Source organism: Pongo pygmaeus, chromosome 15 (assembly GCF_028885625.2).
Source record: "Pongo pygmaeus isolate AG05252 chromosome 15, NHGRI_mPonPyg2-v2.0_pri, whole genome shotgun sequence".
Classification (NCBI taxonomy): Eukaryota; Metazoa; Chordata; class Mammalia; order Primates; family Hominidae; genus Pongo; species Pongo pygmaeus.
In genome coordinates this window covers 62,105,828-62,121,818 of record NC_072388.2, presented here as the reverse complement: position 1 = coordinate 62,121,818, position 15,991 = coordinate 62,105,828, and the positions used below count along the sequence as shown (strand labels likewise).

The window sequence follows — 15,991 nt, the reverse complement described above, 5'->3', positions numbered from 1 at the left end:
AGGATACACAGTTGCAGCTCTAATAACATGGCTACAAAACTCCAGCTTAATATGTGTGATAATGAATACATTGTAGTATTGGGTTGAAGAGGATTGTATGGGAAGCAGAAAAACTGAGATCTGTCCCAGCACTGCTACAACACACCTACCTCTTTTTACCCATCTAGGCCTGAGTTTCTCATTGGTACAATGAGGAATTCAACTATAGTTTCTGAGGCCTTGTCTAGCTCTGAAAAGCTAGGAGTCTACTTTCAAATGGATATCAGCTGCCACTTCTTGACTTTGGAAGATGGTGTGGACCATTAAAGGACCCTTCTTCAAATTTCTATGTCTCTTCTTTTTTTTTTTTGGAGATAGAGTCTCACTCTTTCACCCAGGCTGGAGTGCAGTGGTGCGGTCTTGGCTCACTGCAAGCTCCGCCTCCCGGGTTCACGCCATTCTCCTGCCTCAGCCTCCCGAGTAGCTGGGACTACAGGTGCCCGCCACCACGCCCAGCTATTTTTTTCTATATTTTTAGTAGAGACGGGGTTTCACTGTGTTAGCCAGAATGGTCTTGATCTCCTGACCTCATGATCTGCCCGCCTTGGCCTCCCAAAGCACTGGGATTACAGGCATGAGCCACCGCGCCTGGCCTCTACGTCTCTTCTTATCTTTGGCTTCAGAAGACAGTTTAATCTTATAGCAGAAAACACTTTTTAGTGAAACAAACGATCTTGCCATGAAACAAGGAATAACTGGTTAATTTGGCAGAATGACATTAACTTGTTTAGGTTGCTTTGTTCTAGATTGTTTTATTCAGTAATTAGCTCTTAAGACCCCTGGGAGCCTGTGCTCTACCCAGACACTAACAACGGTCTCTATCCAGTTGCTGGTTCTGGGTGACAGAGTGATCTCCCCATCATGATCAACTTACTTCCTGTGGCCCATTAGGGAAGTGGTGACCTTGGGAGCTATTTGCCTGTTGAGTGCGCACACCTGGAAACATACTGCTCTCATTTTTTCATCCCCATCAATGAGAAATGAGTGGCTCATTAGCAAATGTAACTATGCAATCATGCAACAAAGCTGCCTAATAACATTTCATTTATTACAGGACTAAAAGTTCATTATTGTTTATAAAGGATGAATTCATAACCTCTGCAGAATTATAGTTCATACACAGTTGATTTCCATTTATAAAGGCAGAAAGTCCTTGTTTTCTCTAAATGTCAAGCTTTGACTTGAAACTCCCGTTTTTCCAGTCATTGGAGTGTGTGCGTATGAAAGAAAATGTTCAGCAATTAGATGGGAGAGAAGGGAAGTAGTACTGGAAATGTAGGTTTTTTGTTTTGTTTTGTTTTTTGTTTTTTGAGACAGGTTCTTGCTCTGTCACCAAGGCTGGAGTGTAGTGGCACAGTCACAGCTCACTGCAGCCTTACCTTCTGGGCTCAAGTGATCCTTCTGCCTCAGCCTCCTGAGTAGCTGGGACTACAGGTGTGTGTCACTACAACTGGCTAATTTTTAATTTTTTTATAGAGACACAGGGTCTCACTATATTACCCAGGCTGGTCTTGAACTCCTGAGCTCAAGCGGTCCACCCACCTCAGCCTCCCTAAGTGTTGGGATTATAGGCATGAGCCACGGTGTCTGGCTATCACGCAATTCTTAAGTGCTTATTCCAGTAGCAGAAGAGATTAGAAAGGCTGGCTTTTTCCAACAGTGGGCGCTTGAATCTGGAAAGTCTTAAACTAAAATTGTAATTTCATACTGCTAAGAAGCACTTTGCTCATGCAATTGAAAAAAAAATTAAGTGCCTACCTGGGTGATTCCAGGGCACTTATAAGCAACTAAGACTAATTAGAAGCCCTCATAGCCTCTAATGAAAAGATAGGAAGTAATTCGCTCTATGATACAAAAATTCCTGGATGTTTGGAATTGTTGTACATGATTGGGCACAGGATTCCTTACTGGGAGCTTTTACTTTCCCAGGGCCAAATTCCCTGTTCTATGTCACACATTGTGGAGGGCAGGGGACAAATGGATACAGAGCTTGGTATCCACTGATATGGCTCCCACAAAGACATTTGGGAGGATGAGTAAGGAAAGAGAGAGGCAATATTTCAGTACCAGTTGTAACTGGAAAATGTCATTTACATGGAATGAGAACTTACATGGGGTGAGCTGAGAAGCACTTTCAGTTGAAGCAAATAGAAAAATTAAGGCACTTTCCTTTACTTTTAGTTATTTTTAAACACATATCTTTATGCTCAGATCTTTCTTTTATAACTGGGTTATAACTGGGGAGAATAAAAGGATCCGGGCATGAGAGAAACTGAAATCAAGGGAGGAAGAGGGCATGCAATGGGGGAAGGGAGGAGCAGGAATGTCCACTTTACTGAATACACAATACTGTAAAAGATGGATCCTGCCATATTCTTTCCCCAATCAACTTGGATGAAAAACAGAAATACTACATTCTTAAACACAGTTCATTTTTAGTTTGTCGTGGCAATACATGGAAAAAAATCAGGCCACTACTAGGCATTTATAGCGTGCATCTTTGGCAAAAATGTGGACCTGCAACAATTCAGATGGTTTTCTTTCAATCAGGTTCAAAAATCATGGCTCTGTAAATTTCCAAAACTTTTAAAGTCTTCTTGTGTCTTCTTATAATCAGGCATTCAGAGGTACGTGTTGGTTCTAATAGCTTTGGTAGAAACATGCTGAAAATAGAAATGAATATAAAATTCCTTGTCTTTAGGCTAATTTGGTATGGATTTGTAAGGCCTGAGTGAACTGGAAATTAGTACATTTCTTGAAATAATACAAATGAATGTGAGACACATGGGTAGAACAGCAGATTCAGAAAAAAAGGTTAGTATTGTAGTCCCAAGTTTTGTAAAAGACATCAAGTAAGGCCACCAATAGAGGAACCAAGTTTCTTTTTCGGGTTCCCTGGGGTGATTTCCTATCAGCTTCACGTTCATGAGCTGGGGATTTGTAAAATGTAAGATGGCCTTTGACTTTGTTTTTGATACGATCAGCAGCGGCACTGTCTGCAATCCAGACCCAGCATTCTCAGAGAGTGTGCAGTACGGATGCTTCTGGCTGGCAGGGAGGTCGTGGCAGTGAGCTGACTAGTGTGCTGTGTTGGGAGGGCTCACAGGGTGGTGGGTCAAGCCTCCGTGCAAAGGGAATTCCTTTCTGGTCGTGCCCTCCTTTTTGGCTGGAGCTTGGCCGCAGAGATTGGCTGCCATTCTCATCCCCGGATGGGGTGGAGGCAGATCCCAGACAACCTCAGATAATTGAACAGCAGCTGTGACCCTCAGAACAGCGTTTCTTCTTTTTCTTGGGGTGGAAAATGGTGAGGATTGCTTCATCAAAAACCGCTTTGAGACCTTTCTGAGTCAGAGCTGAGCATTCCAAGTAGCACTGTGCTCCGATCTTAAACACAAAAGAGAGAAAGGCATGAGAGATAAAAAAGAGAGAAAAGCACAGTGGTATCAACTCACTGCCCAGACAAGCACTTGCTTCTGCCTGTCCTACAAACAGCCTGTGGGGTGGTTTGGATTATGATTGTCTTTTTTTTTTTTTTTCCATTTCAATTTGTATCTGTTTTCCTATTTTTTTTGTATTTTTGTATTTTTTACTTTCCTTTATTAGCAATAAATGGTTGTGGATTACTTCTGGAAAGCAGTAAATCCTAAAATTGACCCATAGCCATTTATTCCTAAGAACATCAAAAATGCAAAGATCTAAAAAATTAGGAGACAATTCAAAACCAATGATATAATTTAAATATGTTTTGTGAAGAACAGGGGTGCATGATCTTGTTTTTCATATCCTCTCATTTGTAGGCAGAATGTCTAAATCATGTACAAGTGATATGTATCTTCTTTGGTATGATAAAAGGCAAAGTGTCAGCTTGGTTGATAAAGCAGATAGAAAGAGAGAGAGTGATATGGTTTTATAGGTCATTCTTGATTAAAATGTACCTCTTTTAAGGTATCCCTCAACAAGGTAATATCCAATTGGTATTATTATTTAGTTTTAACGTACTTTATTTATTTATTTATTTATTTATTTATTTATTTTTGAGATGGAGTTTCGCTCTTGTCGCCCAGGCTGGAGTGCAGTGGCACCATCTTGACTCTCTGCAACCTCTGCCTCCTGGGTTCAAGTGATTCTCCTGCCTCAGCTTCTCGAGTAGCTGGGATTACAGGCACCTGCCACCAAGCCGGGTTAGTTTTTGTATTTTTAGTGGAGACGGGGTTTTCCCATGTTGGTCAGTCTGGTCTCGAACTCCTGACCTCATGTGATCCGCCTGCCTCAACCTCCAAAAATGCTGGGATTATAGGTGTGAGCCACTGCACCCAGCCTTAACATACTTTAAAAAGCATATTTTTTAAAAAGTTAAAAAAAAACCCACTAAAACATGTAACAACAACAAAACATGTAACGATAATCATAAAAGACATTTAATGCCAGAGACATCTTCCTTGTCAGTGTACAGTCTATATATTTAAATGATAAGATATTTCATACTTGCATAGGGCTTCATTTTAAATATTCTGATGATTTCATACTATGGTGTGTTTGATAATCACAAACCGCTCATGAGAAATATAGAAATTCAGGCCAGAACTATAGATTCTCATTTAAAAATCTCAGACATGTCTGAGAGGGTTCATGGATTTAACAGCAACTATAGTTTGCTGAGCTGGACCTTGTGGTACATGAGCTAATTTCACTGTCACAAGAACTTTACAAGGAAAAGTCTGTCACCATCCTCATTTCACAGCTCAGGAAACTGATACCCAGAGAGGCTAAGTAACCTCCCTTATGGCCACACAACTAAGAAAATGGCAGAGATTCGAATTTATCTGCCTCCTGAGCCAAAGTCTTAACTACTCTTTTGGGCTGTCTCTAGCAAATGTAATGAAATTGTGGCTGAAAGAGCAAAATTAATGAATAAATGGGCGAAGCTGTTATGGATATAGTAAAGGTGATGAGAGAAGGGAAGAAGAAGGAAGGCATGTCCTGTAAATGGAGAGAAAAGAAGAGAAGATGTTAGAGGAATAAACAGAGTAAGCTCGTATCTAAAGAAATGGCTAGTAGCAGAGTAGTTCTTTTTCCCTCATTTGAGAATTAGCAAAGGCATACAGAGAAGGCAAATAGAGAGCCAAGAAAAAGAAAAAGAACCAAACAGGTTGTAAGAGAAAAGCCGCCATCTCAACAAGTCAGCATTATGATCAAATTGGTGAAAGAGAAAAACATTTCTAGGCCGGACAGATTTGCTGCTGATCTTTGAAGACTATAATGCAGAGATGCCAATTCAAGGGTGGATAATGTAAAGTGTGTTACTTGAGTATAGGATAATATGGAGTGGTGGGGATTGTGGCAGACTGAAGAATACATGCTTAATCTAAGAGACTGTTTAACGTTTCTGTTGATGAGGAAATGCTGGGCTAGAGTTGCTCGACCTTCTGAATTTCTTTTAGAAGCTAGAAATGTGTTTCCAAACTGTTAAATGTTGGCCACTAAATTGCATTAAAAATATGTGTTTGGACTGATGAAAACATTTGTGGGTGAACTTTGGCCCGTCAGTTGCCAATTTGCTCCCTATGCTTTAAAGGATGCCTTTGCATGTCCTGGTCTCCCTGTCTAGAATTTTGTGCCCTCCCCAGACCCCTTTGCCCACCTGAAAAACTTTTCCTCATCCTTCAAACCTGGATAAGATGTTAACTGGTTAAAGAAATCTCTGAAATCTCCTTCCGTGAATGTACTGGTCTCTCTCTCTTCTGTGCTACCTGGTACATTGCCCAGATGTGTGTTACTGTGTTTATCCAGGTGGCATGCTTTTGTTTGCCTGTCTGCCTCCTCTTCTGGCCTTTGTAACCCAGACACCAGCGGTGAAGTGACTTTCAATGACCAAGGGAGAAAGGGAAAATGGCCAGCACAAGGCAGGTGGCAGTGACTCTTCCAGTCAGGAAGAGGGCATTAAAGACTCCAGTTGATTAACGTGACTGAACATTGATGACAGGATGTTTGCAGCAATTTTGCTGCTTTAAATCCCACCTGTGCATGTTAAAAACCCAGTAGGAAACTTAGCAGGTGCTAAGTTAAAGAGTGACAACAACAAAAGGCACAGTGTGAAGAAGATGGCTGGAGAGGGCAAAGAGAACCCAGAGATTAAAAAAAGAAAAAATGGCAAATTCCTGTATCAAAAAATACCTTAGGAAGTCTGAACTTAGAAGATCATGTTTAGACTGTATTAGATGGAACTTGGAAAGAGAACACACAAAGAATTACAATCTTAGAGCTAAACAGTGTAGCATCCAGCATAGCACCTGGCACATATTAGGTGCTTAATCAATTGTTGTTTAATAATTCTAGCAGCAATAGGGACAGTTACAAATGTGTAAAAGAATGGGAAAAGTAGGCTGAGGATTAAAAACTACAGTAATAAAAAGAAGTGGGAGGATAAAAGAAGTCAAAGAATAATGAATATTTATAATAAATTAGTGCAAAATATGTAAATGTGGTTGACTTTGGAGTATAAAGAATTGTAAATATGTATGATATAAAAATGTCCTTTAAAATAAAACACCCTTTGAGACCAAAAAGAGATGTTAGATGGAAAATGCTTTGGAAATGGAAAAGTATTGAACAGAAAGAATCAGATATGAAAAATCTGAACTTGCAAAGCCTTTAAGTTGTGGGGGAGCTTTGCACATGAAAATAAGGGACTCCAGTTTATAAAAAAGAAGCCCCAAACCTAAAGGTTTCTTTTCAGATTATAGGAGGGAGGCAGAAGAGCAGGTGGTTAAAGCACAGTTTTCTGTCCTCACTCTGCCACTTGCTAGCTGGGCGATCTTAACCTCTCTGAGCCTCAGTTTCCTGTAGGAAAGTGGAGATAATAATATACACACCTCAGGGGGTTGCTGTGAGGATTAATTAAGACAAAGGCTGTCAGGCGCCTGGCACCAAGCCTAGCACATTATAAACACTCCATAAATGCTAGCTGTGATTATAAACTACTTGACAGAAAAGTCAGAGAGTAGAGAAACGTAAAGCATCTCTATAATTACATGAATTGTGATAAAACAAGTTAAAATCTTGCTAGGTTTTCTTCTAAATTGGGTTTTGTAAGCTAAACATGATTCCATCTGTATCTGAGAGCAGTTGCTAGGAGAAACTAGCAAAAGGCAATATAAATGGTGAACTCAGTCATTGTTCCAAAAATAAGTATGAAATGAGATGGGAGGCTTTGAAACGACTTCTTTTCAGACAGAAAAAAAAACAACTTCCCCAATGAGAAGTGAGGCTAGGAATCTGACGGCATGAAGGAACACAGAACGCGAGTTCCTGCAAGAAGCTGGTGCCGGCTAATGGGGACATCCTGGCTGTGAAAAATGTGTAGAAAGGAACCACATACAATTATTTATGGAGCTACATATTTAGGTATCTTAATGAAAGCATTTGAGGCTGAATGTTTGAGGAGAAGGTAGAAGCACCTACAGGCATAAACCCATTTCACCCAAGGAAAGATACACACTTGGAGGTCATTTACACAATGGTCAGGTACATGGGTGGTGATGTCCACAGAGCTGGATTGGAAGTTTTTGACTTTGTTATTAGCTACGTGCTTGTCTTCTAAGACTGTTTCCTCATCTGTAAGCTGAGACCAACGCTATCTGCTTAAGAGGGTTATTATGAGGCTGAGGTGAGAGATATTATTAAGTACTTAGGATCCTAAGGACTCCATGGACGTCTGGCGCTAGTTAGTATTGACATTACTGTGCATAGAAGTAGGAAGAGTTCAGTATCTCGATCAGGTGTTTGTGAGAGGTTCTCATGCAGGATACCTGTAAAAACATGATCGTATTTAATTCATTTCTAGTTGAGTGTATCATGCTTAGTTTTAGTGCCTGCAAGCAAGTTTTAATAAGATACATGCATACAGTTTTGTAAGTGAAGAATTTGTAGTTAATATTCTTGACTGGCTTGAAGAGGGTGACTTCTAACTCTGCCTGCGGTATGCATTTTACTAGGTTAGTCACTTAGAAAGTAAGATTGAAAATTTTCAAACCTCTGACCTGGGTCAATAGATTTGTGACTTGATGAGGAGTCTGATTTAAGTTCTGGAGAGGTGTGGTTTATCGGCCTCCTCTTGCATAAAGCACTTCCACCCTCTCGGATCTTTTTCAGTGGCTGCTTTGCTCACATCTTGGGGTAATGAGGGAGGCAAAGACTTGGTGTCTGGCAAAAACTTTCTAAAGCATTTTCCTAACTCTTCATGTTAAGCTCTCAAGAAGGAAGAAAGGTCCATGAAAACAGTTCCAGCTCTGAGCTATTATCTGCCAAACAGCCACTTAGATCCCCAACTAGTCACTTTTTGGTATATGTTATCCTTCCAGATGCTGTTTGTGACACAATCCAGGCTCTCTAAGTGGCTATTCATTATATGGTGAGAAATACTGGACAAATATAACCCTGCCAGATGCTAACCCAAGTCTCTCCCAAGAAAATCACAAAATGCCTCTTATGGGGTTATTTAAATGAGCTACATCCATAATAAGCAGAGAGATTTACAAATACATATCTAACGACTCCCTATATTCATACTAAATATGGCAAGTAGACGTTCTAGAGGTTGCTAAATCAAATGATAAGTGCTTCAGCTGTTTAAATTCACCAAATTGCTTTCTGAATGAAAAACAGACAATGCTGGCTGACAAGAAGGCTAACCAAATGGCTCCTTCCAGCCCGACTAGAAGACAGGGGGAGAATAGAAAGCTTAGAGAAGATTCTAAACACATTGCACTTTAAAGCAAAACCCAATGTTGCACACCCATTTCCAAAGCATACAACACGCTCTTCTCTCAGCATACATTTAAAATGAAATTCAAATCTGACTGTACCGCTTTTGCGAGCTTCACACCATGCTCATAAGTGAGAGGTTTCTCCTTCATATACAGCAAACGGGCCAAGGTTTTTGGGTCATCACGGAGATCAATCTGGCAAGAAAACACACGTGAAAACTGATTTGTTTTCTCAGGCCTTGCCAGATATTTTAAACTGTGACATCATAGAGTCTTTTTCCCCGTTAACGTCTTTGAAGTTGCTAAATTTTCTTTAAGGAAGCAGATTCACATGCCCGTGTTATGTATAAAAAAGTAAAGCAATTTCTTTGTAAATGTACACAACAGACTTTCCTTACGTTTTCCCCTTCAAACAGTTACCCTGCAAGCTGAGAACTACTCGGATGATTCTGTTGCTATCTCAGATGTTTTTTCAAAATTTTCTATTTATTTCTAGATTCTACTTACAGGGCATGCAAGATAACCAATCAGTCTCATTACCTTACAGTGAGGCCTTATTTGATCCCAAATTATGTTACTCATTATTTACTAGTTTATTTCCTGGCTTTGAACACATCTTTTTTTTTTTTTTTTCGCTTTTCCAAATAAAATCTTCATCCTCAAAGGAGGTAAGAAGATTTGCTATCTGTGAGGATATTCTAACAAATGTTCTGCAAGCTCTGGAAAGCAAGTCCCTAAGAGAAATTTTCAAAGGGTTTGCTCAAGATAAGCATTAATCTTTTCAAAGGTAGAACTTTGAAGATAGCATTTATATATCTGGATTAGATTTGATAATTTAATTAAATATTTTGGTTGCTTTAAAGCCTCACTGTGTATGCGAATCCATGTGTTCATGAATGGGTGTGAATGTGGGAAAGCAAGGGCTTGTGTCTTAAAGAAAGACCAATATATTAGGGTCCCTTTTATAAGCACATTACTCAGCTCTACTAATTGTGTGTGTGTGTGTGTGTGTGTGCATGTGTGTGTGTGTGTGCCTATCTCTAATAAAATCAGCTTGAATCACAGAAAGGTGATTGAATGTTCTGTCACATATTTGGCAGCAGGGATTCAGGCTCCATCAATATGGGCAAACATTATTATCTGGAATTCAAGGCAAAAGACTTCATTTAATATCTTTCAGAGCAGAAGCGTTAACTATGATTACTCTGGTTTATGGAGATGTGTATTCCTCTACTTTCTCTAAGTAAATACATATACCTTGTACCTGTCCATGTCTTCTTTAGGAAATATTTTTCTTTTCTCTCCTTTGTGTTAAAAAATTCTCTTGTTCAAAAAGAACATAAATGAATAATAGAAAGAAATAGCATATGAAACAGATAACAATGAAGCCCTTCAGTATTAGTACATTCCTATGTCTTTGGGATAGTCATTTGGATTTTAAAATGCCAAAGAACAAAATCCATTTAAAACTATAAACAGTAACAATCCTTAACACATTTAATGTGATTGGCTTACTACTGGAAACTCAAACCATGGAAATTGATGAGCTTTCAGAACACTGTAAATGCTTTCACAGTCCTAGGTTTGTTTAGCTGGTATATGTGTTTTAACTTCTTCTCTAAGATCTGGAAGACCAAAAGGTTTAAAAGGAATAGACAATGGTGAATTTTTATCTTCCTTCTCCAGAAGTGTAATTAAACAGCTCCTGTCATAGAATGCCTATTCTGATTGCTGTGGTCACCTTGACACTCCTACCTATTTTGTGATTTTAAAACAACTGTGGGTTTCAGATATAAAAAATACCAGATAATATGTTCAATTGACACCCTCACCTCATTGCTCTGATTCAAGCCTGGCAAAGGGTGTCCATTTTAAAAATTACTTTGTTATGTAAAAAAAACAGAGAGATTAATTTTTGAAGGCCATATCAAAACTTTCTGCTCCATATTAAATAGCTCTATTATCTTTTCCACTGTGGGCTAAATCATCATGCACACCTTAACAACTTCTGTTCATGGGATTGACATGTCTGAGATACCCTTCCATAGCGTCTGGCAGAATAGGATGTTCACGAGGTACCTAAAGGGTCTTCCCATTTTGCAGCCCGCCCCACCCTGCCATCGCCCACATTTTAACCTGGGTCCCTATGAGGACATAAGGCACGTGAGGCATGCAGTCCTTGAGCTCGGGGACCCATTCCTCCTGGACATTGTGGTAAGAGGCAGGGTTTACGACAGAGAAGCAGATCAAAAACACATCCGTGTTGGGGTAGGAGAGTGGCCTCAGCTGGTTGTAGTCCTCCTGTGGGAAGAGCAGACAAGGGTTTGTACAGCCTGTGTAAGGTGTGTCCCATATGGTTCCAAGGTCAGATTGCAGGTAAGAGTCCACTACAGCGCACTGGGATCCTGTTTCTTCCTCAATCCTAGAATCTGGTAGTTCTTTCTCTACTAGAACTAAAGGAGCCATCAGTCAGAAAAATACCTTTTTGTTACATACAGAGATCATGTATTGCCCCTTTTTAAGATGAACTTAAAAATTTTTTTAGCAGTTTTATTGAGATATAACTTATATACCTACCTATATATACCATAAAGTTCTTATGTAACATAAAGTTTACCCATTTATTTTTTATTTTTAAATTGTATACATTTAAAGTGTACAACGTGGTGTTTGATATACATATATATGCTACAGTGAAACAAATTAACATATTCATCTCCTTACAGCTTACCTTTAAAAATATATTTTACGGCGAGAGGACCAGAAACCTATTCTCTTAGCATATTTCCAGTATGCAATATAGTATTATTAACTATAGTTATCATGCTGTACATTACAGCTGTAGACTTATTCACCCTAGCTAACTGCAGCTTTGTACCCTTGATCAAAACCTCCCCGTTTCCTTTCCTTACTTGCCTCTGGTAACAATAGTTCTACTCTCTGTTTCTATGTATTCAAAAGTTCACCTGACCAGGCACAGTGGCTCATGCCTGTAATCCCAGCACTTTGGAAGCCACGGTGGGAGGATCACTTGATTCCTTGAGCTTGAGATCAGCCTGGGCAATATAGTGAGACCCTATCTCTACAAAAAAATACTAAAATTAGCTGGGCATGGTGGCACACGCCTGTAGTCCCAGCTACTCAGGAAGCTGAAGTGGGAGGATGGCTTGAGCCTGGGAATTTGAAGCTGCAGCGAGCCGTGATCATGCCACTGTACTCCAGCCTGGGCAACACAGCAAGACCCTGTCTCAAAAAACAAACAAAATAAAACAAAAAACCAAAAGTTCACCCATTTAAAGTGTAACATTCAGTAAAGATTATTGCAATTCTTCCATCATGTTGGAATTGTGTTATACTGAATATACTATATTTAAATTAGTGAGCTATTTGCCAAGGCAACAGGAATCCTCTCCTCACACGATTAAAAAAAATTATATCCAAATTTAATTTAGAATAAATGAACTAACATGCAAAACAAGAGTTATTGCCAAATTTGACACCACAATATTTGAAGAAATATGTTGAGTGAGGGTTTAGAGCTAAGAATTTTGGATTTGTTTCAAATATTACTTAAAGGCCAAATAAATAAAATGCTAGCTTAATTATTTTCTTTCTAAAGATTTTTCAGATCAGAATATGCTCGTGGAAGAGTTTCTGATTACATAAGATATTTATATATTTGCTATTTTAGTGGAAGTTGATAAATACAAAGTAAAACTTTGCATCATTTCGACTTTGGGAAAATGTCAGCAAGAACCTTTTACTGTATGCAAAATGTTTTAGGAGGTTCCAAGGTAAAACCTGATATTTCAACAGAAAGTTTTATATATGTTTATAGAATTTAGTAACACATAAGCAGACAGTAACTTTGTGTCTAAGTGTGCATACACATACCATATTTATATATACATCACATATCACAACATGACATGTGTCCATACACACCATACATAATTTGTATGTGTATACACACTATATATGATGTGTGTGCACTATATATGTGTGTATACTATATGTGCAACTAAACTTATATGTTCACACCTATGATATACATGTATTCATAGAGATGGGTTAATAAATAATTAACTCATTTATTAGGGGCATTACTACTCTTCATGAAACATTTTAGAGACTTACAAAACATGTATGTGCTCATTGCAAAAATGCAAACATTGAAGAAGTACACAGAGTTGAAGTGAAAGCTTGTTTTCATCCCTGATATGATGTCTAATAGTATTTCCTCTCCCCAGAGGGAGCTACTGCTTAAACATTGTCCTTCCAAACGTTGTATTTTACTTTATTTTTTGAGACGGAGTCTCAATCTGTTGCCCAGGCTGGAGTGCAATGGTGTGATCATGGCTAACTGCAGCTTCAGACCGCCGGGCTCAAGCGATCCTCCCACTTCAGCCTCCCAAGTAGCTTGAACTACAGGCACATGCCACCACACCCAGCCAATTGTTATTTTTTTTGTAGAGATGGGGTCTCACTGTGTTGCCCAGGCTGGTCTTGAACTCCTGGGCTCAAGCAATCCTCCTGCCTCAGCCCCCCAAAGTGCTAGGATGATAGGCGTGAGTCACCACACCTGGCCCATTTTATATTTATGTATGTATACAACATACACATGTTTAGTTTAAAAACAAATTGATTAAATTGTTCATATTGTTGAGCCACTTGTGTTTTTTAAAACATAATATATCATGGATATATTTTTAATATCAACCTTTCTATTGACTCTAATAATATATTTATTAGATAACGGGTTGATGGGTGCAGCAAACCACCATGGCACGTGTATACCTATGTAACAAACCTGCACGTTCTGCACATGTATCCCAGAACTCAAAGTATAATAAAAAAAATTTTAAAAAAGACCAGAAAAGGAAGTACGCACATATGCACACTACATACACATGAGACTGAAAGGAAGTACCTTAGAATGTTAAGTGTGGTCCACTCTGGTTGGTGGCATGCATTGATCTATTGTTTAGCTACTCAGAGTATGCAGAACACGGGACTCAGTATATGTGGCCGCTACTGCTACTACTATTAAAACTTAAGCAAAGGTTTTAGGTACCTAATGCAAAATGCAAAGCAAGATGTCAATAATGCTGAAAAGTAAAATCCTAAAAAATAAACCCAAAACAACAACAAAAAAACCCCACTATTGTGGCTAATTTACAACATTTCTAGTCAATAATTGGGAGTTGGGTGCACAGCTGAATAAACACTGGTCATACTGGGAAGTTGGGCCAGGTCTACTGGGCTGTGTCTCAGCCAAGTTGTGCCTATGTCTGTGTATGTGTGTGTTTGTGTGTGTAGCTTAGGAGGCAGTGGAGAAAGGAATAGCTAATTTCTTGGCACTACCCTCTCCTCTTTACACAACTAGCTCTGAAAAACAAACCTCCTCTTCCATGGTCTCCCCATTTTTCTCTTTTCTCTCTGGAGTGTTCCCTTAAAGAGCAGCTGTAAGGCCCATGAGCCAAGAAGTCTCCTTCCCAGGCTGTAATCTACAGCTCTTCATCACACCACCTGCCCTCTGCCACTGCATGCTCCCATCTGGATTGTCATAAATGGAGTGGGGACCATGTGGATTTTTTTCTCATCCCTACATGTACTCTTTCTGCAGTAAATATTCAATAAATGCTATTGATAGACTGGAAGAAATGACCTCTACGGTGACCTGCAAATGAACACATGGCATTTCTGTGGGCCATTTATTGCAGTGACTTTTATTAGAATCACCTGGGGAGCTTTTAAACCATCCTGAAGCTCTGCTAATCAACTCCTTGCCCCACCCCCTTTTCTACTCTGAAACCAGCTAAATTAGAATCTCTGGAGAGTGGGCCTGCATATCTGGGAGTTCTGACTTAATTGGTTTGGGGTGGGCCTGGAGTTGAGAACACGGCTGTACTTCACTATCATCTCCAACATTAATGGAGGATGCGCCCAAAGACTTATTACTAAAGGTCAGGCATTGTTTCAAACTCTTATGTATGGTCTCATTGCATCCTCCTGATGGAACTGGAAGGATGGTACCATCAACATTCACATTTCATAGAAGAGGAAGTTAAGGTTTAGAGAAGTTCCATGATCGGCCAATGTTACAGAGTTCATAAATACCAGGATGGGGTATTTAGCCTAAATCCAGCTCTGGCTCTCAATTGTGACCACACTGTTTTCTGCCGCTCAGAATTTTAAGTGACAGATTAAGCATTTTCTTAACTCACTTATCTAGGAATCTTGACTCCTATGTTACCCAGCAATCAGAATGTTTGACCACAGGATGTATCATCTATTTGATGGCCTGCATCTGCTTCAGATTACCACTGGATGGCAGCAACACTGTATATTTAAAACTTCAAAGCCAAAAACCAAAGCAAAACATCATCAGGAGAAATGTCACAACTAGATTAGATAGGAACAAATAACTGTTGTTAATAGTCGGAAAGGAGTATGTTTGTCTGATTTTTTAACCCAGTGGCTATCAAAGGATTTCTATTTACGTTATGGAAAAGTTGGAAGACCATGGGTTGCTGGGTTGGCTGTAGGTGTGGCAGGTGAGAGAAGTCTGTTTCTGATCATTTACCCTCCTGGCCCTCCAGCTGAGTCGTTTCTGATAGTGTCAGTCACTGGGCTCACCATGCTCTGTATTCTGGGTCTGTCTTCTGTGGAAACCTTAGTCCTGCTGTATCATTCCATTTTAAAAGATTTCGTGCTTACTGAATGTGTAGCACTGTTAAGGATGCTGTATGAACTATATAAGGTGAATAAGAATTGGCAATTCAATTGGGGAAAGAAAATGAAAATACATGAAATAATTTGATTTATGTGGAAATAAGACAGGTTAAGTTTCTCTTACTCTTTGCTGGCTAATCTCAAAATGGAATGATGTAGAATATTTATCTAACTGAATTGGGAAAATACAATTCCAAGACTAGAAAAGGCCTTAAAGATTAGCTAATGCAGTGGTTTCCAAACTACGCTCTTCAGTCCAGCAGCACTGGCATCACCTGGGAGCTTGTTAGAAATACACATTCCCAGGTGCCCTGCAGTCCCCTGAAGCTGAGGCGCTGGGGGAGAGGCTGCACCATCAGTGCTGTAACAAGCCCTCCAGGTGATTCTGATGCAGCTCAAGTTTCAGAGCCATAGGTTACTGTTCTTCCCTCTCCCTGGAGCCAGTTTTATGG

At 39.5% G+C, this 15,991-nt stretch overlaps 1 protein-coding gene across 3 annotated transcripts in view; it reads right to left on the bottom strand.

Moving 5' to 3' along the window:
• Positions 1-1,066: 1,066 nt before the first annotated feature.
• Positions 1,067-15,991, bottom strand: part of RHOJ (ras homolog family member J) — an 87,695-nt gene continuing 72,770 nt past the window's right edge. Inside the window, exons 3-6 of one of the 3 annotated variants that reach the window (XM_063651665.1) lie at positions 10,941-11,105; positions 8,904-8,999; positions 7,780-7,847; positions 1,067-3,423 (exon numbers count right to left, since the gene is read on the bottom strand). In XM_063651665.1, the coding sequence (XP_063507735.1) occupies positions 3,387-3,423; positions 7,780-7,847; positions 8,904-8,999; positions 10,941-11,105 (366 nt within the window). In that variant the 3' untranslated portion in view covers positions 1,067-3,386. Of the gene's footprint in view, positions 3,424-7,726; positions 7,848-8,903; positions 9,000-10,940; positions 11,106-15,991 lie in introns of all 3 variants that reach the window. The other 2 variants (XM_063651666.1, XM_054448014.2) reach the window with 2 other exon arrangements.